Here is a 27,000-nt window from a genome sequence, read left to right on the forward strand (position 1 = left end):
AGCATCCAAACTTGGCTGAAAGGCTCTGTGTACCGTTATCATGGATTCTAGTTTAGCAGGAACCAGTTTTGAGACAAGAAAATGAAAATAGCTTTCCCCATATTATTCTTGGGATGCTGTGTGAGTTAAGAGAGAATGCTGTGCATAATCTCGTTAAGGCAACTTTACGATACTGGCAAACAGCAAATGGAGGCCTTGCTGAAATCAAGTTGAAAGAAAAAAAACACTCCAAAGATTAAAAAGGATTGTATATTATCTAAAACCTTCAGAAGCCACCCCCTCCTTCCCTTCCTCCTCATTTTCTGACAAGCGAGTTCAATATTTTGTGACCACATTGAATTCTTCCTTCTCCAAATCTGCAGAGTTGACATGTTGTCGACTTCATCTTGCCTTTGTTGGGACTCAGTGAGATTACAGGTCCCACTCCACCTGTTTGACAAAACCCTGCAACTCATTGATTCAGTTATCAGTGCATCAATCTGTCCAGCAGTTAAACCTATTTTCTGTGTGTTGAGTATATCTCCGAACAATGTTGAGCTCCTGGTAACTTTGGGGAGAAAATAGTGACCTGTGATGTGTTAGGGAATTAGAAGGTCACGGGAAAGGGGATTAGGAGCAGTTGAGGCTCCTGGGGATTCAATCCTGGAAGAATGGCAGAATATGAATGAAAGTTGTTGTTCTAAAAACACTAGGGTTGTTCAGCGCTTTGGGATGTCCTCCCAACATGAAAGGCGCTCTATAAATGTAATTTTTTTGTTGTTGTAGCATAGATTAGTTGGGTTGAATTAACTCCCTTCACCTCGTCCCCCTCTCTTGCCTCCTTCAAGGCTTGATCTGACTGCCTTCGGTCACCCACTCACCCATCCACCTGAATTCTGACCCAACCATTGTGAACCAAGCAAAGTTGACACAGTGTGTGGTCAGTATTTACTGTGCCACAGAGAATTGAATTCTTGAATTCACATGATCACAGCAGAAATAGCTGAAGAAAGCCCATTTGTTTTTACCCTTCCGATATACCAATGATAATAATCCTTGCATTTGATAGAATCATTACCACATCATTGAGATGTCTCAAAGTGCTTCAGTGTATACTATAAAGTGGATTCACTGTGTATTTTGTGGGTGAAATGTGGCAGCCAATTGCGCACAAACCAACATGGAGTGACCAATTTTATTTGGGGGATTGTTAGCCAGGATACCAAGAGAAACCCTCTTCTCTCTTCCAATAGCTGGGTTGTCTAAAAATGCAGATTGTCCAAATTACAGTTCAAAGATGACAACCATCTTTGAACTGCAGCACCAAGCTGTTTCTTAAATGAGTCCGGTTTCCTGTCTTAACTATCCTTCCCGGTAATTCTGTTGTAATTCCTAGTTCCAAAGTCCCTGGAAGATTGTAGATCACCATCAAAGCCCAGTCAGGCCCAAATAGCCCAGGGCTGAAATGGAGCACATTTCATGCCACGTTTAGTTTCTCTGAAGTTGCTCTTTATTAAATTACTTTTTGAAGATTACTTGCGAGCGAATCCTTTGGAACCCAATCAAGTGTGAATGTTTGTTGCCTTCGCAATGTATATCTGAGCCGTGGATTAGCTGATAAATAATTGAAGTTCAATAATCTGTGGGACAACTGCCTTTTCATTTTATATACACAGTGTTTGTGCTAATGCTTATAAGCTTGAATTAATATTCAAATTACTTTTTAAATTTAGACGCTTTTAATTAAAAGTTACTTTTGTTTAATGGTGACGGGTTCACTGATGCTCATTGCTCACATGCAACTCTGAAAAGACGGCCCAGAATTTTCAAACAGCTCTGCAATCCGCAGTGTTCAGTGAAGCACAGAGCTTTGCAACAATGGCGAATTAAACAGTATTCATATAAATTATCGTCTGTCATCATATTCTTGAAAGCAGATGTCTGCGGAGTAGCAGTTGTATTATTTGAAGTGAGCTGCTTAATGCTGCGTGTACAGATCAGTGTGCTTTCAATCCCCACACACGAGGCTTATGAAGTGTTAATGTGGCTCAGGTTGTGGGAGTTCCTACAATTGTAATGGGTTCGGGGACTTTGAGCCTATCCCGAACAGAGGCAGGATTCTGCTCCAGGTTTTTTCTCTCTGTGGGACTATTCTGGGTTCGTCTTGCTTCGACCTTGCTCCCTGCCGGTGTCCCGCTGCTCCGAAGATGACTTCTGTTCCTTCACCTCACTCCGACATCCGCATAATATTCTCACTCTGACCTCCTTCACCTCACTTTGACATCCGTGTTTCACCCCCATAAAATACACAGTCAATCCACTTTACAATATTGCTTGCAGGACAGTGCTGTGCGCAATTGTCGTTACGTTTCGCCCACAGGATATACAGTCACTCCACTTTACAATATACTCTGTGAAGAGCTTTGAGACGTCTCAATGACGCAATAAGGTGCTACATTGAATGCAAAGTTTATAATTAAAACGCATTCATCCCGAACCTTGCCTTGCCACACTCTTCCCCGGAACTGCCTTCCCTGCACACCCACCGCACTATTCGCTGACATTACAGACAGGCAGGTTTTGGGCACAGCGCGAAAAAACTTTGGCAAATTCGTTTTTTTTAAAAAATATATATATATACTGGTGAAATTAGCTTTTTAATTTATTGATTTTTGTCAAAAAATAAAACTCTTGATTCTGAGTCTGAAATTTGCGGCTTCAGGCCCTATGTTGGAACTTACAACAACAACAAGATTTCATTTACAGAGCGCCTTTCACGTCGGGAGGACGTCCCAAGGTGCTGGACAGTTGGGTCGGGATCCGAGCAGGGGAAAATAGTCAGGGGGAGGGAAGGGAGGGAGCGAGGAGTGGGTAGAGAGTCGAGAGGGGAGCTGAAGGCACGATCAAGGGAACTTACAGCTCATTGTCTAAGGTGAGACTTCAGTTGGGAACTTTACATTCTTGAATGAAATGTTCAGCCAAGAACCTTTCAATTGGATGTAAAAAAAATCCTTTGTAAAGGTTCGAAAAGCAGAGGGAGTTTCTCCTGATGTCCGATTAACAATCCTTCAGATTAGTAGGTGCTTCACTTCATGGGATGTGTGCAAATTGGCTGTTATGTTTGGCTACAAATACATTCACTCGATGTAACAACAATTACCAGTGGAATGATTTGAGACATTTAACATTTTAGGTGCTATTTTAAACCCAAGGATATAATAGATATATGTATATGTAGTGGAGTCCTGTAGCTCAGTGGTTAGAGCACTCGCTTTGCAAGCGAGAGACCTGAGTTCAATTCCAGGCAGAGGGCGAAACCTTGGGTAAGTTTCCTTACTCCACACAGAGCCTAATAATAATCCCTCCAAAACCAAAACAATAATAAATTGGTGATTTTCAATCTACGACTGTTTGTGGGACATTGCTGTGCGCAATTGGCTGCCGCGTTCGCCCACAAATATACAGTCAATTCACTTTACAGTGTGTGTTCTGTGAAGCTCTTTGGGACGTCCTCCCGACGTGAAAAGCGCTATATCAAATGCAAGGATTATTATTATTATTAATCTCTTCAGTGTACTGGTACACATTCCATTCAAACCCACCTGCCCTATCAAAGGATGACAGATATACTTTTGAATTTGTATTAATTTCTTGAGCTAATGTGCATAATTCAGCAGTGAAGGGCCATTAAAGTTACTTCCTCAATTACACAGAGACAATAGAGTGAAATAGAAAATCTAATTCTTAATTACAACAACAAAATTACTTTTGTTGTTGTAATTAATTGTTGTAATTTTTGTTAAAAACAAAAAAGTAAGTAATGCACCTTTCACGTTGAGAAGACATCCCAAAGCTTATGTCCCCTGGTGACAGACTCCCCAACAAGTGTGAAGAGCCCATTTATACTAACATTATCGAACCCTTTTATAATTATGAACACCACTATTAGGTCCCTTTTTAAACATCTCTTTGCTGGTGAAAAAAGACCTAACCAATTCAATCTATCCTCCTAGCAGTAACCTGCCAGCCCTAAGATCTTTTAAGAATTACAAACTTTCAGAAGCAGCTACCAGTTTGTAACTCCCACATTTTAGACTCCCAGAGTGTGACAATACAATACAAAATATATTATTTATATAACATCTTTCATGTTAGGAGGACATCCCAAAGCACTTGATACTGCTGGTTGGGCAGTCAAATTGGGGATAGGAGTCGAAGAGCGTGGGGATGGAAAGATGATCGAAAGAGTGGTCAAAATAAAACGAGCAAGTATTCCAAGTGGTATTTGCTGCCAGTGCCAGCCTGGAATCAGGTTACAAAGAATGTAATAATATAATAATAATCCTTGCATTTGATATGCGCTTTTCACGTCTTCTCGATGTCTCAAAACGCTTCACAGAATAGACTGTAAAGTGAATTGACAGTATACGTGTGGGCGAAACGCCACAGCGAATTGCGCACAGCAGTGTCCCACAAACAGTCATGGATTGAAAATGACCCATTTATTGTGTTTTGTTTTTGGAGGGATTGTTATTAGATGTGTGGAGTAAGGAAACTTGCCCAAGGTTTTGCCCTGCCTGGAATTGAACCCAGGTGTCTCGCTTGCAAAGCGAGTGCTCTAACCACTGAGCTACAGGACATAAATGCATGAATTAAGGAATTAAGGTCTGAGCAGTTGTCATTCAACATTCAACTGCAGAAAGTTAGAGCTCATCCAGGACTTGATGTATAAGGTTATAGCCATATCTCTCATGCAAAATAGCAACTCAGCATATTCCTAAGTTCATAAAATGATCTTGAACACAATATGAGGCTGTGCGTGATGTGACTCTCAATATTTCAAGTCTGATTAATTGGGTAAACCTCACACTTGCTGGAATATGTTATAGGCTGTTTTATTTCACTCGGTCATTAAATTTACGTACAGGATAATTAGATGAATGATGTGACGAGGCTGAGGTGGTTGACATAGCAAAATATACTAATTAACGGACTGCTTCTAAGCTTTTTTGAATGAAGCTGAAGTTATTAAATGTGCCAAGTTGCACCATAAATAATGTGGCATTTCCTAAATCAGCACTGCACAAAGGTGCCTTATATTTCTTGTCATACCGGTGGAAAGTTAGTATGATGAACAACTGTTTGGGGCATGTTTACAGCATTGTCACTATATCAGTTCCAGTCCTAAATAAAGCAGGAATGAGAGCCAGTGAAACCCATTCTGTTCTTCCAGACCATTGCTCTATATCAACACACTTTTTCCTACACAATACAATATAGATTTACATTTATTTAGGGCCTTTCTTGTCGGGAGGATGACTGAAGATGCTTAACAGTAATAGCTTGGCACCTGAGGTGGAGGTGAGAGCTAAAGCCGTATAGGGAAGGGAAATCGCAGTCAAAATGAGATGAGGGAGGGAACAAGGCAGAGGGACTCTGGGATGGATTTCCAGAGAGTGGGGCAGAGAGGTTGAAAGTCTGACAGCTCGCTGATGGTGGGGCGGGTAGGTTGGGAGACAGGAAGCAGGCCGGTGCCTGCTGAGTGAAGGGAGAGGCTAGATTGTGGAGGGATTTAAAAGTGAGAAAAGATTCTTGAACTCAATCCCCTGGGCAATGGGGAGCCAGTGGAGCTGGGGTAGGATGGTTTGATTCGCTCGCAGAGTCTGTTACAGGAAAGGACATGGATTGCAAAGGTTTGGATAGTCTGCAACTTGTGTAGGGAAAAGCTGGGTAGTCCAGCAAACAGAAAGTTGGCATAGTCAAGCCTGGATGACATAAATGCATGAATTAAGGTTTCAGCAGTTGTCATTCAACATTCAACTGGAGAAAGTTAGAGCTCATCCAGGACTTTATGTCTCACAATCAGTCAGAACAACAGCGTTCCTGGAATCAAGGGTGAAGGCAGAGAGATAGAGTTGGGTGTCATCTTAAATGATCATGAACAATCCTTCCAGATAAATGCTTACTTGTAGCACAGCTAGTGAGAAAAGAGTTGAGTGTAGCACGAACTTTAGGCCTCTAAACTGAGAGGGGTAGATTGGGCAGATATTATCGAGTTGACTCGACTGTGTGGTAAGAACTGGAGGTCACATGTTCATTGTTTGCCCAAAAAACACATAGTCATCGCACTTTACAGTATATCCCGTGAAGTGCTTTGAAATGTCTCAACAACGTGCTATATCAAATGCAAGGATTGTTATTATTATATTATTGGGACCCCAGCAAGACAGAAAACAGGAAGAGGCCATTCAGCCTATTAACCCTCTTCACCAGTTTTAGATTTTGGCAGATTTTTTTATCTACGTGCCATAGTCCTTAATACCTCTTAACATGACCAGACATCTCCTGTCTACTGGTAGTGGAGCAGACCTCTCTTGTGGTTCAATCCTGCGATGCATGAGGGAGACAGGAAGAAAGGGCTTTTGGGAAGGCTAAAGAAAAGGATTAATTTAGGTGGAGGCTCAGGTGGACTATAAACACTCTATAATCAATGATAACTGGTGACAGTTAATACATTGCAAGAGTTTCATTCTTTATTTTTTAATGGCAATTAAACCAGTGTTGGTAGTTGGTTTGTCTGGGATCCAGTACATGAGAGTTTAATTCTACTGTGCCTCAAAGAACTGAAATTCATGAGAACTCACTGTCAAGGAAGGAGCCGTGGAACTTGCATGATTACAACAACAACAACAACAACAACAAGATTCCATTTATAAAGCGCCTTTCACGTCAGGAGGACGTCCCAAGGCGCTGCACAGTTGGGTCATGACCCAAGCAGGGGGGAAATGGTCAGGGTGAGGGGAGGGGAGGGAGCGAGGAGGGAGGAAATGGTCAGGGTGAGGGGAGGGATGGGAGGGAACGAGAAGGGGGAAGAGAGTCGAGAGGGGAGCTGAAGGCTCGGTCAAAGAGAAAGGTTTTGAGACCGGCCTTGAAGGAGGAGAGGGAGGAGGCGGCGAAGGCACTGGGGGATAGAGTTCCAGAGCCTCGGGGCTGAGAGGCTGAAGGCCCGACCACCGATGGTAGGGCGATTGGGGCGGGGGACGTGGAGCAGACCGGAGCCGGAGGAACGGAGGGTACGGGCAGGTACGTGGGAGGATAGTAGGTTGGAGAGGTAGGAGGGAGCAAGGCCGTGAATGGCCTTGTAGGTGAGGATGAGGATCTTGAAATCAATCCTCTGGGAGATGGGGAGCCAGTGGAGGCGAGCGAGGGTGGGAGTGATGTGGTCCCGAAGCCTGGTGCGGGACAGTACACGAGCTGCAGAGTTCTGAATGACCTGCAGCTTGTGGAGGGAGGATTAAAGGTTTACGGGATACCAAGAGAACGTAAAAAAAGTAGGAACTGTTTTCATGTACTGTGCCTGTTGCAGCATTGGTAAACTCAAGAGAGACCTAGTTAGAAGCTTGATGTAGAAAGCTTGAGAGGTATGAGAGATGGAATAATGTATGTTATGTTTCAAACTTCACACTCCCTCTGGCACACTTCCACATCTGCAGTTCTCTGGGTGGGCAGGTCCATACCTCAGGCTACACTACACAGTAACTTGCGTATCAATGTTGCTCCAAGGCTGGCAGCATGCTTTCCTCAGGTCAGAACATCAAAAGTCCACGTAGCAATACACACATCCACACACACCCCACACACATTCACACACAAACACACACACACAACACAAACACACACATACACCACACACCCTCTCTGTATAGCAGTTCCAGTAGAGAAATGGTGGAGTTTACTCCATTGTGAAACATGGAGATCAAAGGGTTGCAAAGGCTGGCTATTTAGGTATGGGCTGATGTGTGCAATTCCGTTGCTCCCATAATAAAGCTGGACTGGCTTCTGAGTCCAGGTATATTTTATTGTTGGGCTGATGCTCTGCAGTATTATTTCGAAGCATAATTTTCAACTGTAGTTATAATTTTCATTCACAGTAATCCGACTCTGTAATATACACCATAAATCATCACCTGAGCTCCAGCCAGCCAAATTATTGGATTTACCATCAGACATATCACTTTATTGGATCAGTGGTGTAGGCAGAGATCTTGTAGCTGCTGCAACCCAGCATCCTAAACAGCTGGAGCTGCAGGGATGTTGTTTTTAGTGCTAGGTGTGGGCCAGGGATCAGCTCTCTAATGCTAGGTTCTACCCTCATGTTTTTATGCATCAAACCTGAGGCTCCTACACTCTGGTGTCCTCATGTTTGGAGAAATATCATTGCTCCCGGTCAGGAGTGTAAAACGCTTTGAGATGTTGTCACAACATGAAAGGCACCACAGGAATTCTAAATTGTTGTTGTTGCTAACACGTTTGTGGACACAATCAATTACTGAGCTACCTTCTGACGCCAGTGTGCCAGGATAAACCAACTGGTGAAGTTGCCATATTTTCCGAATGAAGCAGACTGATAAATAAGTGAATCCTTCCATTTTATTTATCACAGGAGCAAATGTAGCTGGAAGATTGTGCAAACAACTGACTAGACTGAAAGCTTCCCCTGCAAACTTCACCAGGTTAATTCTTGTTATGGATGGAGCTTGCTGGGCAGGATCTGCCTTTCCATTAACCAAGAGATATTGGTTAATACTGCGGAAGCATTTTTTAAAAAAATAGATTTATAATGCATTGATAGATCAGATCCCAGCATTTCTTGTCAGTGTTTATTTTTCATCCAAACGAATGTGTTCAGAACAAATAGGCTAACTGCTTGCCATCCTTTAACCTGTCAGTTCTGGAGGCATAATATTTATTTACACCCCACAATTACTGGATACTAAGTACGTGGAAAGGATTTACAGGTGCATCAAAAGTCAATTTGCTAAGTTTTCTTCCGCTGCAAATTTATCTATCACATGCACTTCTAAATTTAGATTGTGAATCCTTTACACTGTATTTATCGCATGAGTAAATATAGCTATGAGATTAGGCAAACAATAGTATTTTGACTGTGACTCTGGCTAGACTGAAAGCTTACCCTGCAGACGTCAGCAGGTTAATTTTATTCCATGAGCCACGAAAAGATGAAATATGGTTGGCTGCAAGATGCCTGGACATTATGGGTTGATATTCCACTGCAGAGACTTTGATGATGTGCTTACTGATTTGTAATGGATTATCTTGCCTTGCATAACAGTCCTCCTTGTCAGTAATGTGTGCTTTGATGCTGTGTGCAGTGTCTGTGCTAACCATACAAATTTTTTTCCCCTTTTCTTTCAGGTTGACTGGTTTGAATCTGCCTTCCCCAGTCATTAGCAATAAGAACTGGCTGCGCCTGCATTTCACATCAGACAGCAATCACCGGCGCAAAGGATTTAACGCACAGTATCAAGGTGAGACAGTATCCAAGTCAGACAAGTACAGATAGCAAACTATCTTTGACTGGAGTCAAGGAAGAAATTAGAACTTAATTCATTGAACTTGTTCTTCTGTCCTTTGTTAACTGTAGAGTTAATTTAATATTTAATACATTAGCCTTATTCTGATATGCTGAAGATAAATCTTTAACACATCCATACACACGTTCCCAATAACACTTCCAGGGTAATGGCCATGAAGCTGGATCTCCAAGTATTCCACACCACTATTTCTGACATGTCCATTCTTGTTGAGATACTAGATTGTGTCATCACCACTGATGACATCCTATGTGACTATAACTGGGGCTCTCTTGTCACCTTTGCAGTCTTTTTGCACTGTTGATTGCTCTAATTCTCCTCCATTGCCTTTCCTCCAATTGTTTTTTTTCCTCTTTCCTGTGGCAGAGTTCCTTTCCTGCCTGTTCCAATAATAATAATAATGATAATAATCCTTTCATTTGATATAGCGCTTTTCATGTCTTCTAGACGTCCCAAAGTACTTCGCAGAATATGCTGTAAAGTGAATTGGCTGTATATTTGTGAGAGAAATGTGGCAGCCATTTATGCACAGCAGTGTCCCACAAACAGTGGTGGATTGAAAATAACCAATTTATTATTGTTTTTTTGTTTTGGAGGGATTATTATTAGGTGTGTGGAGTAAGGAAACTTGCCCAAGGTTTCGCCTTGCCTGGAATTGAACCCAGGTGTCTCGCTTGCAAAGCGAGTGCTCTAACCACTGAGCTACAGGACTCCAAAATAGCTTCTCTAATGGCTTCTCCCACAAGGTCACCTCTTTTCTGACAGAATCTTCCTTCTGGAACGTAATTACAGTATATTTTCTCTAGTTTAGTCCCATGTTGGGACTTTAGTCTAGGCTGACTCTACAATGCAGGGCTGGGAATGTGTTTCATTGTTGGAGGTGCCATCCTTTGGATGAGTCATTAAACAAGGTCTTGACTGTCTGATCGAGTGAGCGTTAATGGCACTATTCAAAAAGAGAAGGGAGTTTCTCCCCATGTCCTGGTCAACATTCCCTCAGATAAAATTGGTCATTCATTTAATGACTGTTTGTGGGACATTTCTGAATGCAATTGGGCTGCCATGTTCACCTATAAGTACACAGTCACTACATTTTACAGTAAATCCATGAAGGGACCTCCTGATGTGAAGGGATATCACACTCAGGGATTATTATCAAATTCCATTTCTCTATGTGCTGACTGAGCCTTTTTGTCTCCTTAGCAGTTATTAGCAACTCAAATACATTGAACGTGAAATAGTGGCAATGTAATAGTACTTAAATAAAATGTCAATCCAATAGCCTTTAATATTGCTTGAAAATCAAATTACCAAATTAGAGGAAAAATCTAATCTTTTGAATCAGGTAAATTGTTTCTTTAACCCTTTTTTATAATTTCTGATACAAACAAAACATAATGAGTGAAAAGAGCTGATTGTAGCATTAATTCATCTTATAGGAAAGTGGTGCAATACCTCTGTGCCCAATTGGCCATCGTGTTTCTCCCACAAAATATACAGTCAATTCATTTTACAGTATATTGAAGCGCTTTGAGACTTCTCAACAACTTGATAAGGTGCCATATCAAATATAAGGATTATCATTATTATAACCTCCAGTTGTGTTTTGAACATCTCCACATGTAACCTTCTGTCACCTGATTTGGTAGAAAGATATTTTTACATTCTCGATTGTCATGTAGCTTTCACTGATTTGTATATACTGTTGCTGATCTTGAACCCAAAACAGGTAAAAGGTGTAGAGTGTTAGTCTGTCACAAAAATACACAGTCACTACCCTTCACCTTGAATCCTGGGAAGCCCTTTGAGATGTCCTCTCATAAGCAAGGATGAAGGAAACTTCTGTGGTCCTTCTGGCATTGTCGAAACCCCTGTTCTGTACAATGTTAATTGTAACATTGTTGGATATATTGCTCCTGACAATATTATAATAATCCTTGCATTTGATATAGCGCTTTTCACGTCAGGAGGACGTCCCAAAGCGCTTCACAGAACACACTGTAAAGTGAATTGACTGTATATTTGTGGGTGAACGCGGCAGCCAATTGCGCACAGCAGTGTCCCACAAACAGTCGTAGATTGAAAATGACCAATTTAATTATTGTTTTTGGTTATTTGGAGGGATTATTATTAGGCGTGTGGAGTAAGGAAACTTGCCCAAGGTTTCGCCCTGCCTGGAATTGAACTCAGGTCTCTCACTTGCAAAGCGAGTGCTCTAACCACTGAGCTACAGGACTCCATTCACGTGGTGATATGTACCCTCATGTGAACTTTTCCCCACTCCCCTGGATTTGAAGAAAATAGTTGGGCTCAAAAGCCATTGTGGTCAGGACAGTTATCAACTGGGACATCATATCAGGGAAGGGTTTGGAGTTTGAGAGGGTGGGAGGTGGAGAGGGGAACAAACGATTTACCCAAGGACACAGTCAGATATAAGTTTTTAGAAGGGTTTTCTAAGCAGAGAGAGAAGATGCAAGCTAGAGGGATTCAGGGATAGAGTTGCAAAGAGCGGAGGTAAGGTAACTGCAGGTTGGGCCTCTGATACTGGGGCGTAGGACAACAGCAGCCTCAAGTTAGCAAGGCAGAGGGAGATGACAATGGAGTACGATTGGAGGAGATCACAGACATAAGGGGGAGGGACTTGTAGAAGCATTTGAAAGTTAGGAGTATCCTGAAATTGACCCGCAGGGGAATAAGTTGCAAGCAGAGCTGGGCAAACATGGGACTGAAAGGTTCATAGAGCCTGGTACGAGGAAAAGATACAGGCTGTGGAGTTTGGACAAGTTGGAGGTTTTAGATGATGGAGCTGGGATAGCCAGCAAGCAGAGAATAGGAGAAATCAGGCCTGGAGGTGATGACAGGTGTGAATGAAGGATTTGGCTCTGTTGGCAGCAAAGTATGGACAGATTTGTGTGAATTTGCGGGGGTGGAGAAAAGCAGAATTGGTCAAGGACTGGATGAAAGGCTTAACGGAGAGCTGAGGGTCAAGAAATGGAAACTCCGAGGATGTGATCAGAATTACCAATAATATTTCTGACGTTGGATAGCACATTTCGTACTTCTACATTCCTGTGTAAAAGTATCTCATTGCATGGCGATTTTTAACCTTGATGAGAAAGAAATTACCTAATTACATTATATACAAAATGTAATTTTCTGAGGATAGCTTCCTCTGAAAATTAATGGCACACTCTCCCCGTTTGAGACTTTTTGACTTGGTTATATTGGGTTCAGGCCAAGCGAGGACTGCAAGCTCAACAAAATATACCAGACAAATTGCATTCAGTTGCAGTGATGCATCAGTTACCATTTCTAATGGCTTAGTTAGCCATTTTGTTACAGAGTCTAATCTCTTTAAAATGTTATGGAAGGGCACTGACTTGGTGAATGTTCAGACCATAAAATATTATAACCCTGGCAACAGCTGTTCCGCAATAATAATACTCCCATTTGATACAGCACCTTTCACATCAAAACGATATCTCAAAGCACTGCACAATTATGGAAAGTGCAGTGATGACTGTAAAGTGATGTGACTGTATAATTTCTAGATGGACATGGCAGTTAATTTGTGCATGTTAAGGTACCATCAAACAGCCATCGAGTGAGTGACGGATTTGTGGGGAGGGGCAATTTTTAGGATAGACACCAGGGGAAGCTCCTTTCTCTTTTTGAATAGTGCCATGTATTTAATGTCTACCTGACAGGCAGACAGGATCTCGGTTTAATGTCTCATCCAACGAATGGCACCTCCGAAAATGCATTGGAGCATCATCCTAGACTTTATGAGTTCCAAGTCTCCCATTTCATCTCGTATTTGCTTGTGCAAAATCTACAATACAATTTATATTTTATTAATAATAATAATGTTAATTCTTTCGTTTCATATAGCACCTCATCATGACTTCGAGACGTCTCAAAACACTTCGTAAAATATACTGTAAAGTGAATTGACTGTACATTTTTTGGGTGATTAAACCTTTCAGTTTAACCTACAAATACAGACACACCTCAGTAATATAGGGGAACATTTTGAGACCCTTTGACATGAGAAGGCTGTATAAAAATGCAAGTTCTTCATTTGATCAGAAGATTGATTCAGATAAATCAATCCCAGTGTCCTGACCAACAACCCCCAAATAAAATAGACCACTCACTCCAAGGCTGATTGTAGGATATTGCTGTGCACAAACTGGCTGGCACATTCGCCCACAAAATACACACACAACAACAACAACAAAATTACATTTGTATAGCGCCTTTCACGTTGGGAGGATGCCCCGAGGTGCTGGGCAGAGTACAGCATTTCAGACTCGAGCTGGGGTTGGGGGGGTGGGATGGAGGGGAGGGGAGGGGAAGGGGGGTGGCTGATGGCATGGTCGAAGAGGAGGGTCTTGAAGTGGGACTTGAAGGAGGCTAAGGAGGGGGCGAGGCAGAGTTACTGGGGGATGGAATTCCAGAGATTGGGGGCAGAGTGGCTGAAGGCTCTCCCGCCAATGGTGGGGTGGGTGGGTTGAGGGACGTGGAGCAGGTCAGATCCGGCTGAGCGGAGGGAACGGGCGGGTTGGTAGGGGGTTAGGAGGTCGCAGAGGTAGGGTGGGGCGAGGCCATGGAGGGCTTTGTATGTGAGGACCAGGATCTGAACTGGATCCTCTGAAGGACAGGGAGCCAATGGAGTCGGGCGAGAATGGGGGAGATGGGGTCACGGAGTTTGGGGCGGGAGAGGATACGGGCTGCAGAGTTCTGGATTATCTACAGCCTGTGGAGGGAGGAGTTGAGAAGGCCGACAAGCAGGGCGTTTGCACAGTCAAGCCTGGACATGATGAAGGCATGAACAAGAGTTTCAGTGGCCTGAGGGGTGAGGTAGTGGCGGAGTCGGGCGATGTTATGGAGGTGAGGGAAGGCAGAGCGGGTCATGGCTTGAATGTGTGGGAGAAAAGTTGAGTGTCAAACAAGACTAACTTGTTCCTGACTGGCTTGGTGAGTTGTGATGTGTAACCCATGGAGGTTGATGCTGCCAGAGCCTGAGGTGCTGAGGCGCTGGCGCGAGCCAATCAGGAGGGCCTCCGTCTTATTCATATTCAACTGCAGGAAATTTGCCCTTATCCGGGACTTGATGTCCGACAGGCAGTCTGTCAGGGCAGCAATGGTCCTGGAGTTGAGGATGGAGGCAGAATGATAGAGTTGGGTGTCATCCGCGTACATATGGAAGTTGACCCCATGTCTGCGGATGATGTCACCAAGGAGGAGCATGTCGATATATTAAAGAAGAGAGGGCCAAGGACAGAGCCCTGGGGGATGCCAGATGAGACAGTGCGGGGGTTGGAGGAGAAACCGTTAGAGGCAGCGAAGTGGATACAATCACATTACTTCAAAGGTCTGGATGGCATGACAAGGCTTTATATCAAATCCAAGAATCATCCTTATTATCCTAAAATACTGTTCTTCAGTAACTGCATAGCTTCAGTTCAAAGTTCTGTTCCACCTCTGCAATTGACTGTTTCCATTAGATATCAGGGAGATGGTGAGTTTCACCTCTCTCTTACTCGTGTAGGTACTCATGAGTATCAGGTCTGCTAATAGTATTATTGTGGGTAATTCTGCTTACTATTCACGTTAAATTTTTGGACCGACAGTTTTGAAATTGTTTGCGTGTCTATTTTGTCGTAGTTCATTCACACCTCAATGAGCATCTCCCCTATTGACAAAAGTATTAGATCTGCTGTTCACTAATTGAGCCAATCTTCCCACTGATCAGATGAAGGAAACTCAGATTGTTGCCTTTATCATCTTGTTTCAGAATAAGGATTTTCATCAATTGAATTTCAGAAACATTAGAGGGCTCTGGTGAGATTCCTGGCATTTCCATGCGAATCAGGAGCCTCAGGGCATAAATATACCATTTTAAAAAATTCAGGATAGATGGGTTTTCTCAGTCACAGCAGGAGCCCATGTCACACACTGAACCAAACTGAATTGAGACATCCAACTATAGTTCAGTCACAGCTGTGCCAAGTGTATGGCCTGTGGAGAGATACATATGAGGTCAAAGTGGTGCATGAAGCCTCCAGCTGTAAGCCTTTTTTCTACTTTGCCAATTTTCTCTCCTTTCCACAGCTCTCCTTATTCTTTCAAGCGTTCTGAGACACTACCCTGCATGAGGGGAGCTATTTCAATGCAAGTTGTTGTAGCTTTAATATATATATAATAATAATCCTTAGTAATCTTGCTTGGGTTTAAACTTGTTTGGGTTTGTATCCACATCTACTATCCAACCCCCACACACACAGTCCCTCTTCCAGTTGTCCCCCATTCTGAGCTTAGATGGTGAGCGTGAACAGGCTGTTGAATTGAAGGTGTCAGCCTGGTTCAGTTGGAAGGTCTCTCACCTCTGAGTCAGAAGGTCGTGGGATCAAGCCCCATGTCAGCACTTCAAACTCACATTAACATCTGTAAACCCCAATTGGTAAGTCGGAAATCCTAAACTGCAGTAAGTCCAAAATTGAGTGCCGGGCAAAATGCCAGCTGATTCCTACCACTGTTTAGGAAGNAAAAATTGGGAGAAAACTGACACTCACCTAAATGAATAGATATTATATTAAATGTTGCATGCAACCACCTTAGGCCATTTAATGGTATTTCTCGTTAAACAGGGTGACCAAAAAATCAAGATACCATTACAATGTAATTCATTAATGTAATATAAATTTACTTTGCAGTATAATCTGTGAAACACTTTGATACATCTCAAAAACGTGATAAGAAGTTATATCAAATGCAAGGATTATTATTGTATTATAATGTCTTAAAGTCTTAAAGAAATGATGATATTTTTTAGATAATAGGGAAGATATCACGACTTTTTGAACACCCTGTACAATACAAATTACATTTATATAGCGTTGTTCACATCAGGAGGATGTCTCAAAATGCTTGACATTGCTGGGTGTGGGAGCCGAGGTGAGATAAGGAAGTACATCACCAAAGGTGCTGCTCATCACGCTCAATGGAAGTTTTATCCCATAGACTGCAAGCAGGAATTTTCCCAAATTCTGCACAATCTTAAATTTCAAGACAATGGTTTTAAGGCTAAGATCTTTAGAAATATGAAAGCTTTGATCGTTCCTTTTTTAACCTCATCAACTTTAGTAAACAAAGTTAAGGCAGGTACTTTAAACGACGGACATAAAATGTGTTCAAGACTGAAATAACCACTTTCTAATGGGTGCATAAAAGCTACAATGTGGCAATGAATGGAGTCCTGTAGCTCAGTGGTTAGAGCACTCGCTTTGCAAGTGAGAGACCTGAGTTCAATCCCAGGGAGGGCGAAACCTTGGGCAAGTTTCCTTACTCCACACACCTAATAATAATCCCTCCAAAACCAAAAACAATAATAAATTGGTCATTTTCAATCTACGACTGTTTGTGGGACATTGCTGTGCGCAATTGGCTGCCGCGTTCGCCCACAAATATAGTCAATTCACTTTACAGTGTGTTCTGTGAAGCGCTTCGGGACATTCTCCCGACGTGAAAAGCGCTATATCAAATGCAAGGATTATTATTATTATTATGACTGGTAGACCAGCTCTAGGAAAAATCACTCACCCCACATGGCTCGATTGCATTTTTCTAAAAGAATTTTCTAACATAAAATGCTACCTTTATTTTTCTCTGCAGACATGCCCTTCAACTATAAAAGCTACTTTTACAATACAGGAGGACATAAAAGTTAATGTTGTGAAAACCATAAGGGGGAAAGTGCTTTACCTTATTTTTCTTCATGATTTACCCACTCCCAGAACATATGTTGTTGTAAGGAGCGGTGTGGGAAGGATGAAGGAGAGGAGTATGGGCTACTGCAGGACTTTTTTTATCTTAAAATATGTTATTACACTGTAACAACTTGAAGTGAAATGGATTTTCAGATCTGGATGAGTTTTTGAGTTGATTCGAGAGAGATCCATACACTCGGGAGCCTAAAAAGCTAAGTTACAACATATCCAAGTGGGGATTTTTTATATACCTTGTTTAAGCTTTGAGTGTCAGGCATTATTAATATCCTCGTGGGGAATGACTGTTCTGAGTTAGTGGATGTCAGTCAGGGTAACATTTGGTCTATGTGATTGAGATTTATATAGCTCCTTTCACATTGGGAGGGCTCCTGAAAGCGTCTTTGAGACATCTCAAAGAATATATTGTAAAGTGAAATGACTGTATATTTTGTCGGCGAAACAGATGGAGTGGGAGCCCAAACAGGTTGAGAGATGGGAGAGGGAGAATAGGAGACCAAAGGGTTATAAGTGCATGTGGAATCATTCTGTAGAAAGAAAGAAGGAAAATAATGTGTAGTTTAGGGTCTGATTGTATTTGAGGGGGTGCCGGGGAAGTACTTGAAGAGGAAGAAAGAGTCAGTTGGGTGTCTGGCACATGCAAAAACCCATCACCATGCTTATGGGCATCCAAACCAAACTGAGAATTCCACATCTGTATGGCACCTACACAAGGAAATGTTACCTACGTCTGTGTTGGACTATGCACTGTCTCTGCAGAGGAACACACTCTGATTACCTAATTCCGGAGAGTAATATTGCTACTACTAATAATCCTTCCATTTGATACATAATAACGCGTAATACTATTTTATGGGTGAAACATGGCAGCCAGTTGTGCACAGCAATGTCCCACAATTAACCGTCGAGTGAGTGACTGAACAATTAGGTGCATATTGGCAAGAATCAAGACTTGGGGACCTCAGAGTGAACCTTGGGATACTACTTGAGTTCAGTCAGCTAAAAATGCATCCCATTGGGAACACCGTATAGCAAGCTTTCTGTTGCTTCTCCAGCTCAGATCACCCTGCCTGTCAATGCTTTGGTTGCAGGGTTAACAGGAGTCAAGTGGGCAGAATTCCTTCCTCCTAGATCACCGGTCTGCATTTTCTAACCCCTACCAAAGAGCCTGACTGGCAGGACAATCATCAGCAGTGCCCTGGACTACTATGGACCTGCCTGGCACAGCAACTGGATTACTGAGACCACCAAAGAGGGTTGACTCAGCTCCAACATTCTGTTTCCAAACACATTATCATTGAGCCAGTTCAGCTCCAAAGAGACATGCCTTGCTTCTTCTAAAAGTGGATTACAGCAGGCTCCTCGGATTGCTAGAATCAATAACTCCTCCAGATCAATTAACCAACAAAGTGAAATATAGTTAACGTTTAAACAAAGTTAATTTATAATAAAACTACTAACTACTGGAACTATAATAAGGTTGGAATTGGATTGATACCAAGGATGAGGGACTTCAATTATGTGGAAAAACTGGAGAGGCTGGGATCGTTCTACTTAGAGCAGAGAAGGTTGAGGGGAGATTTAATAGAGGTGTTCAAAATTTGGAGAGGTTTTGATAGAGTAAATAGGGAGAAACTGTTTACTCTGGCAGTTGGGTCGGTAACCGAGGGACACAGATTTAAGATAATTGACAAAAGTACCAAAGGGGAGAAGAGGAGACTTTTTTTTACACAGAGAGTTGTAATAGACTGGAATGCATTGCCTGAAAGGATATAATAATAATAATAATAATAATCTTTGGATTTGATATAGTGCCTTATCATATCTCTGAGATATCTCACAGCGCTTCACAGAATATACTGTGAAGCTAATTGACTATTTGTATTTGAGCAAAATGCATGCGGGTAATGGAAGCAGTTTTTATAGTAGGTTTCAGAAGGGAATTGGATAGGTACTTTAAAAGGAAAAAATTGCAGGGCTATGGGATAAGAGTGGGGAGTGGGACTAGTTGGCATCCCCCTGTGCTGCAAGATTCGATGAATTTATAGTTGTGAAGTTCGTTTCAGCTTTGCATTCCTGGGTTTCTCCAGGGAGAGAGGAAGAAAGCAGCTTCATGTCCAAATGTTTCTCATAACTTCCTTAGTTTATGAAAATGACATTGGATAAAGTATTGGGCAGCGCAAATTGATATTCTCAACAGTTATACATTCATCAAGCTAGAATTTCAATAAGCAAGTAGGAAGCATTGACATTTTGTTCACAAGCAAAATAAATCAATAAATCATATTGAATTGTTTGCTTGCCATAATTAGCACTGATCCAGAGACTCTGTTCAAGTGGATTACATACTGTATTGTTATCACACTTGTTATCATACAGTAATTGTCTGTACAGTCATTGTGAGTGCTCTCACGACTTTGTATAATTTTGGTTTTCCTTTCTTCTCTCTGTTAAAGTGAAAAAGGCCATTGAGCTGAAGTCGAGAGGAGTAAAAATGCTTCCCAGCAAGGACAGCAGCCACAAGAACTCTGTGTGTAAGTTATTTTTTCTTTTGCAATTGCCATTCAACACTGTGCCAAAGGATTGCTCCGACATGTTAATTCTGATGTGAAATCTGGATATACCAGATCAGAAAATGATCAGATAAAAATGAATTACAGTAAAAGTGAATATACGGAGGTCAGAAATTATATGGTCATGTTAAGCACCCCCCCCAATGAAAATCGCAATATATGTAAATTGTATGTTGAAAGTGAATATACCAGGTTATAAATTATGTTCATCCTCCTATATATATATATATATTATACGTGTGTGGAAATTGTGTGTTGAAAGTGAATATACTAGATCAGAAATGATCAATTTCGTTCACAGTAAAAGTGAATACCTGGTCAAAAATCCACCTCATGGGTTTTTATATGACTATGGCTTCTGCATTTGTTAAAAAAACAGTCACTATGGTATCTCGTCATTGGTTTGAGATGTTTCAACATCATAAGGTAGGAACATAGGAACTGCTAGACGGAAAAAGACCAAGGTCCATGAAGTCCACCTTCTACCATTCTGGCAGTTGCATGCTGCAATAATGGAGATGTTGATAGCAACTAATTTTGTATAGATTAGTCTACCATCTCAGTGGAAAGTTTCAGAAACCTTAGACCCAAGGCGCTATAACAACTTTAATTCTTTCATCCTTATATTTACCATTCATGAATTATTGAAACTGCATTCACTTGACAGTTTCCAAAAGGTCAAAAAATATTTATTTTATGTCGAATAAACAGAAATCTTTTGATTGTGAAAATGCTACATTTAAATTGCTCTCTTTCATAGATTTTTATGTCTCTTTGGAATAAATCAAGGCAAATCAATGTCAGCATGACCCAGTTGCCTCTGGGTCAGAAGGTTGTGGGTTTACAACTACAAATTACATTCATATAGCACCTTTCATATCGGGAGGACATCCCAAGATGCTGAAGAATGAGCGGTTTTCACCCAATCTGTGAGTTGGGATCAGAGAGAGGTGGAGGGCAAGAGGAGTGAGGGAGGGAAGATGATCGAATTTAAAACATTTGAATTGGTACTTGGAACTATATGGGTTCCAAGTCCTGATGTGGGATTTGAACCCATAATCTGCTGACTCAGAAGCGAGGGTGCTACCAGCTGAGCCAGACTGATATGCCAGGTATTAGACTACAGTGATGGTGGAGCGGGGTGTGAGAATTTGTCCCCGCTCTCCACGCCACCCTAACTGTCCAAGCTTTCAGATTCTACACCCTTAACTTCTTCAACTCCCTTCCTCTACCCCTGCATCTCATCCCCTCTCTGTCTTTAAATCTTGTCTTAAAATTAAAAACTCATTGATAGAGCCTATGATCTTCTCTCCATCCCATCCCCACATATCACTTGCTTGGCATCTGATCCCATCTTTAAAAGCACTAGGAAATGTTATCCTATGTGAAAGGCTGTATACAAAAGGAAGTTATTGCTGTTTTAGTGCATTAAGCACAACAGCAAAGTGAGCAAGCATTTGACAGCTGAAAGAGCATCAGGTTTCAGTGAACATAAGGGAAATCAGAGACATGTTGGTAATTCCTGGTCCTAGCGCTGAATGGCAAAAAAATATTAACATGGTTTGCTGTAACAGATGGTAATGTGAACATTGAGTCAGATGTTCAGTTTAGTCAAAAGTAATATTATGATGGCAACACAATTCTCAGGATTAGCTGCGTTCTGTTCACACGACAATGAAAATGGAACCGTCAGAAATCTAGAGACGATCAAAACCCTGTCGCCCACGTTCTCACCCGCACCAAACTCCACTCCCCGATCACCCCAGTCCTTGCCAGACTGCACTGGCTGCCTGTCCCAGAGAGGATTGACTTCAAGATCCTCACCCTTGTCTTCAAATCCCTCCACTCCTCTGCACCCTCCTACCAGTCTGACCTCCTCTCTCCTCGAAACAGTGCCCATTCCCTTCGTTCCACTGGGTCTGGCCTCCTCCTTGTCCCCTAAGTCCTCCGCTCCACCCTCGGCGGCCATGCCTTCAGCCACTATGCTCTGAGGCTTTAGAACTCCCTTCCTCACTCCTTTCGCCTCGCTCCATTTCTTCCTATTTTCTATCTCCTATCTCTGCTGAAAACCTTTCTTTTCGATCACGCTTTTGGTCACCTTCCTCTCCCTCCCCCTGGCTTGGCCCCGGGATCCGTTACTGTGAAGCTCTCTGAGATGCCGTCCGGAGTGGAGGGCGCTGTATAAATTCAAGTTGCTGTTGTTGTTGTTGATCAAAAGCCAAAGAGTATAGTATAATTATAACCACTACATTTGATGTAGTACCTATAATAAATAATATAACTGTAAATAATCTTTGCATTTGATATACTGTATTGGTAAGCAAATATGACGACCAATTTGCAAACAGCAAGGTCCCTCAAACAGCAATCAAGTGATTGATCAATTTTACCTATGGGATTACTAGCAAGGACACTGAGAGAAGTTCTCTTTTCATGTAGTGTGATGGGATCTTTCACATCCAACTAGGCAGGCAGTCAAGACCTCAGTTTAACATTTATTCCAAAGCACGTTGCCTCCAATAATGCATTGTTCCCCAGTACAACACTTGTGTGAGCCTAGACTGTGAACAAAAAGTTGAGACATATTGAACCCACAACCTTCTGATCCAGAGACAAGAGTGTGACCAAATAGGTTGTCTGTTGTGTAGCCCTAGTGTAATTACTAGGTGTAATTACTTGAGTAATTACTAGCACCAATAATGGGTTTCGAAAAATGCTCCATAAGAAGTGGTAGAAATTTAAAATCCGTAAACATCCACAGTCATCTACTGCAGGAATGTCATGTTTAGTGCAGCCCTATTGCAACTTGCTTCTTTATCATATGGATTTAATTGTACTGTGGTTTCGCTGTGGACCCCATCCACTGAAAGTGTGTGTAGCCAACCTTGTCACTTTCCCATGCATCAGCCACCTTCTGCACAAAAATGGGCATCTTCTGTCTAGGCCAATAGATCGCCAATGGCATCACTTCCTGTTTGCTGCACATGACAAAGACATTGAGAGGAGTGTGAAGGTGGTTTTGTTCATTCAGTATCAGATGAGTTGCACAAGCTGGGATTGAGTCCATCAGAGAGACATTTGTATCCATTATCGGTTGGAATTGCTGTAAGGTTACAGCCTTGGCTCGATCATGCTGAAAGCAAGGACACAGCCCATTTTGTTCTTATTGTTAAAGCTGCATTTAAATTGCCAGATGGAATGCAGCCACACTTAGGATGCTGTCACACTTGCATCAAAGATATTTCTAACAGCAACAATTTGCTCTTCCATGTAGCTAGGATGTCTCAGAGCACTTTACAAAGAGGGAGCGGGAACTCTTCACAAAGAATGAGTTAGGAACAATGAGAGGGAGGTGCAGAAGGTACAGTCGAAAAGATAGCTCTTTGGATTAGTTATCAAAGCATAGAGGGAGGGGGCAAGATGGAGGGATTTCCAGAACCGAGCTACAGAGACTGGGATCAAACAACAATAACTTGCATGTTTATGGCCCTCTTTATGTGAACGCTTACCAATGGTAGAGACTAATGCTAACCTGGGGAGAGAAAAGGTGACCATAGGCACGGTCAAGGAAGAGGAAGGTCTTCAGATGCAATCTGAAGATGGGAAGGAGGGTAAGGCAGAGGGATTGATTCAGAAAGGTATAATATTCTGGGGCATAGTGGCTGAAAGCATGGCCACCGATGGTGGAGGGACATGCAGGAGATGGAAGTCAGTTGAGTGATGGGTTGGGTAGAGGAGTGGGGTGTAAGTAGGTCAGAGGGATAATGAGATTATAGGGCATTAAGCAAATTGTAAGTTAATGTTAGGATCTTGAAATCAATCTGTAAATCAGTCTGACAAAGTGTCTGAAAGCTCGCTTGCCAAATGTGGGGCGGAGCAGGTGGGAAGCATGAAGCAGGCTGGAGCTAGCAATGCACGGAGAGAAGGATGGCGGGAGATCATAGAGGTACAACAAATCAGATACCCATGTGCTATTGTGCAGATATGTTGTAGGTGATCAACTGGAATGAAAATTGCAATGTGTTATCTAATACATTAATGGAGAACATGGCAAATCAAAGGCCATTCCAGCCAAAAGGAAATTCCATTGCCTTTCTGAAGTTCTCAGTCTGGATTGAATACTGTTAAGTATCAGACTCCCGGCTGACAAAATAAATCTTGACTTGTTCTCAGGTATGAATACCACCTCCAACCACCCCCACCCCCCACCTGCAACTCCAACACAGTGGCTAGCCATAGAATAAAGTGTGATATTTCAGTTAGTAAGATACTGCACTGGTTTAACTCAACAAAGGATTCAGGTGTAATCCAAAATCTCACCCTCCACCACCTTCAGCAATTGTTTAGTTACATTTTAACCTTTTATTTTCGTTTTGGTTTAAGCTTATGTTTAATATTACACAACAACAACAAAGATGCCCTGAATATAGGTAGGACACCATCTCGGAGGACTGCATTGTGGTGGGGATGGACACTGAGCAAGCGAGAATGGGAGGTGACCAGAAGCGCGGTCAAAGAGGTGGGTTTTAAGGTGTTATTTAAAGATGGATAAAAGGGGCGAGGTGGAAGGATTGAAACCGGGAGTTTCAGAGGTTAAGTCAGGACAGTTGCAAAAAATTAAGGTACAGATCAGCCATGATTTAGTAGAATGGTGGAACAGGATCGAGGAGCTGAATGGAATGCTTCTGTTGCTATGTTCCCAGTATTCAAGTGGCTTTCACACTGTGATTGCAGTACCAGTTACATCATCGAGGTGCATGAGCTGAAAATCAAAAATAATAACAATAATAATAATAATCCTTGCATTTGATATAGCTCTTTTCACGTCTTCTAGACGTCTCAAAGAGCTTCACAGAATATACTGTAAAGTAAATTACTGTATATTTGTGGGCGAAACGCAGCAGCCAATTGCGCACAGCAGTGTCCCACAAACAGTCGTGGATTGAAAATTGCCAATTTACTATTGTCTGGTTTTGGAGTAATTATTATTAGGCGTGTGGAGTAAGGAAACTTGCCCAAGGTTTCGCCCTGCCTGGAATTGAACCCAGCTGTCTCGCTTGCAAGTTGAGTGCTCTAATCACTGAGCTACAGGTCATTGGACTTGCCGAGGGGTAAAAGATGCACAAAATACAGTGGATAACTGTTCAAAGTTACGGGTTGAGTGAGACTAAATCAAAGCCCTGTTTCTATTCTTTTCTTCAGAAGTAATTAATTTCTGTGGCGCAACTGAACATTGTGAGCAGAATTATATGATGTGCCGCACAGTTGTGACAGAAATTGGTGATGCTAGCTGCAACAGATATTTACAAAAAATATGCCAAGCATGAAAGGAAAGTATAATGTCTAGTTTTAGGTCTGCTTAGAACCAACCTTTGCAACAATGCATCAGGAGCACTGATTAAAATGTCATATCATATGTCCATATTACAATGGCATAACACATCACATCATCTTCACAGGCTATAGATGCTGCGGTTGCTCCTCACCTTCAAGATTGTCTATTCTGGTCTGGGTTCCTGTGGATTACTTAGGGTAATGATTGCTGCCTTTTATATGTAAGCGGATGACATCCAACTGTACCTCTCTGGCTCCACCCTTGACTCCAGTACCACTGCTGTCCTGACAGAATGTCTGGATGAGAGCTAATTTTCTTCAGTTAAACGTCAACAAGACCGAGGCTCTCCTGATTGGCTCCTGACAGCGCCGCCACACCTCAGTCGCTGACAGCATCACCATCCATGGTTGCACACTCCACCTTGCTCAGCCAGTCCGGAACCTTGGCGTTTTGTTTGACCCTCAAATATCCTTTTTAGCCCACATCTCCATGATCTTGCTCTTCTGCAACCTCCTAACTCCCTACCATCCTGTTCGCATCTTCCGCTCAGTGGGCTCCGGCCTGTTTCATGTCCCCCGCCTTGTTCGCCCCACTATTGTGGGTGGGCCTTCTGCCACTCTGCTCCACCCTCTGGAACTCCATCCCGCAATTCCTCCACCTCGATCCCTCCCTTGCTTCCTTCAAGACCCATTTCAAGACCCTCCTCTTTGACCGTGCTTTCGATCTCCCTGCTTCCCCCACTGCCTTCCACTCTCCCCGATCCTGAGCACCAGCTCTGGTCCGAATCTCTGTTTGTCCAGCACCTTGGGACATTCTTAAGAAATTCAATAGCTATATATTTCTTACAAAGAAAGCTGGTAAGAATTACTGCAGATTCCACTTAGTTATCCGTCATTTTTACATATACAGAAGATCATATGTTAATTGAGTCTTAATGTAGCCCATCAGATTACATAACTCCTTATGATCTAAAATCATGTCATGAACATGTTGACATCAAATGCAATGTTGCTCTGAAAACCCTAACGCCAGATAAGATTGTGTTTCAGGCAATGTACTTGTCTTTGCACAGATGAAATGCTGTGCTTTTCACTCACAAAGTAAGAAAATACAGAACTGTTATCTTTCAGAGCAGAAACATTTTTTAACTGCAAGGGGACAGGATTGAACCTTGAAGCAGATTTAGCATTGTGCACAGGTCGATTTGTTGTGATTAGCTTGACCTTTTCATAAATCCCAGTGCTCTATAACTGATAACTCAGCCGTTCTATCTTGCTTATACTCTCTGATTTTGACAGGCCTGCATTCGAGGCTTAATGTTAAATTCAGGAGAGAGTTTTATTCTTGCCTGAATAGCTCTTTCATGTCAATTTCTCAGTCTCCCAGTACATAAATGTCTACATTGTGCATTGAGCATGGATAGACACAACCTCAAGTCTTCAGGTTCAAATGAACTTATTTTTTACTTTTCTTTACTTTTGCATCCTTGAGACAGAAGAGAATAGAGGGATATGGGGGATGGAGACTGGCGATGGGGAATAAGGTGGGTAGAGGGTCATGTCGTGTGTAAACGTGTATGGACTAGTTGGACTTAATTGCCTATTTCATATGTTCTAACCTCTGGAACTCCCTGCATCCATTGCCCCCCCCACCTGTTCGACTGCACATATGGTCACTTCCCTCTGCCCTTCTCCCTTGCTTGGCAGTAGTCCCATAGTGTAGTAGTGGGAGTGCACACCTCGCGAGCGAGAGGACCGTGTTCGATTCCCAGTCAAGGCGAAACCTTAGGCAACTTTCCTTACTCTACACAGCTGCTTCCCTAGCAGTTAGTAGGAACCCGATTGTTAGTCAATTGTCAGATCACTTTCCGGGGGCAATAATCACTAAAAGAAAATTGGGTCACTCAACCCATGACTGTTTGCGGGACC

The 27,000-nt window shown here is 42.3% G+C and overlaps 1 protein-coding gene across 1 annotated transcript in view; it reads left to right on the forward strand.

Moving 5' to 3' along the window:
- The window catches only part of LOC103179026 (CUB and sushi domain-containing protein 1), a 1,038,598-nt gene that overhangs the window by 612,303 nt on the left and 399,295 nt on the right, over positions 1-27,000 (forward strand). Inside the window, exons 6-7 of the mRNA XM_042332909.1 lie at positions 9,196-9,308; positions 19,621-19,698. Of these exons, the coding sequence (XP_042188843.1) occupies positions 9,196-9,308; positions 19,621-19,698 (191 nt within the window). The remainder of the gene's footprint in view (positions 1-9,195; positions 9,309-19,620; positions 19,699-27,000) is intronic.

Source organism: Callorhinchus milii, unplaced genomic scaffold, assembly GCF_018977255.1.
Source record: "Callorhinchus milii isolate IMCB2004 unplaced genomic scaffold, IMCB_Cmil_1.0 Scaffold3, whole genome shotgun sequence".
NCBI classification, from domain to species: domain Eukaryota; kingdom Metazoa; phylum Chordata; class Chondrichthyes; order Chimaeriformes; family Callorhinchidae; genus Callorhinchus; species Callorhinchus milii.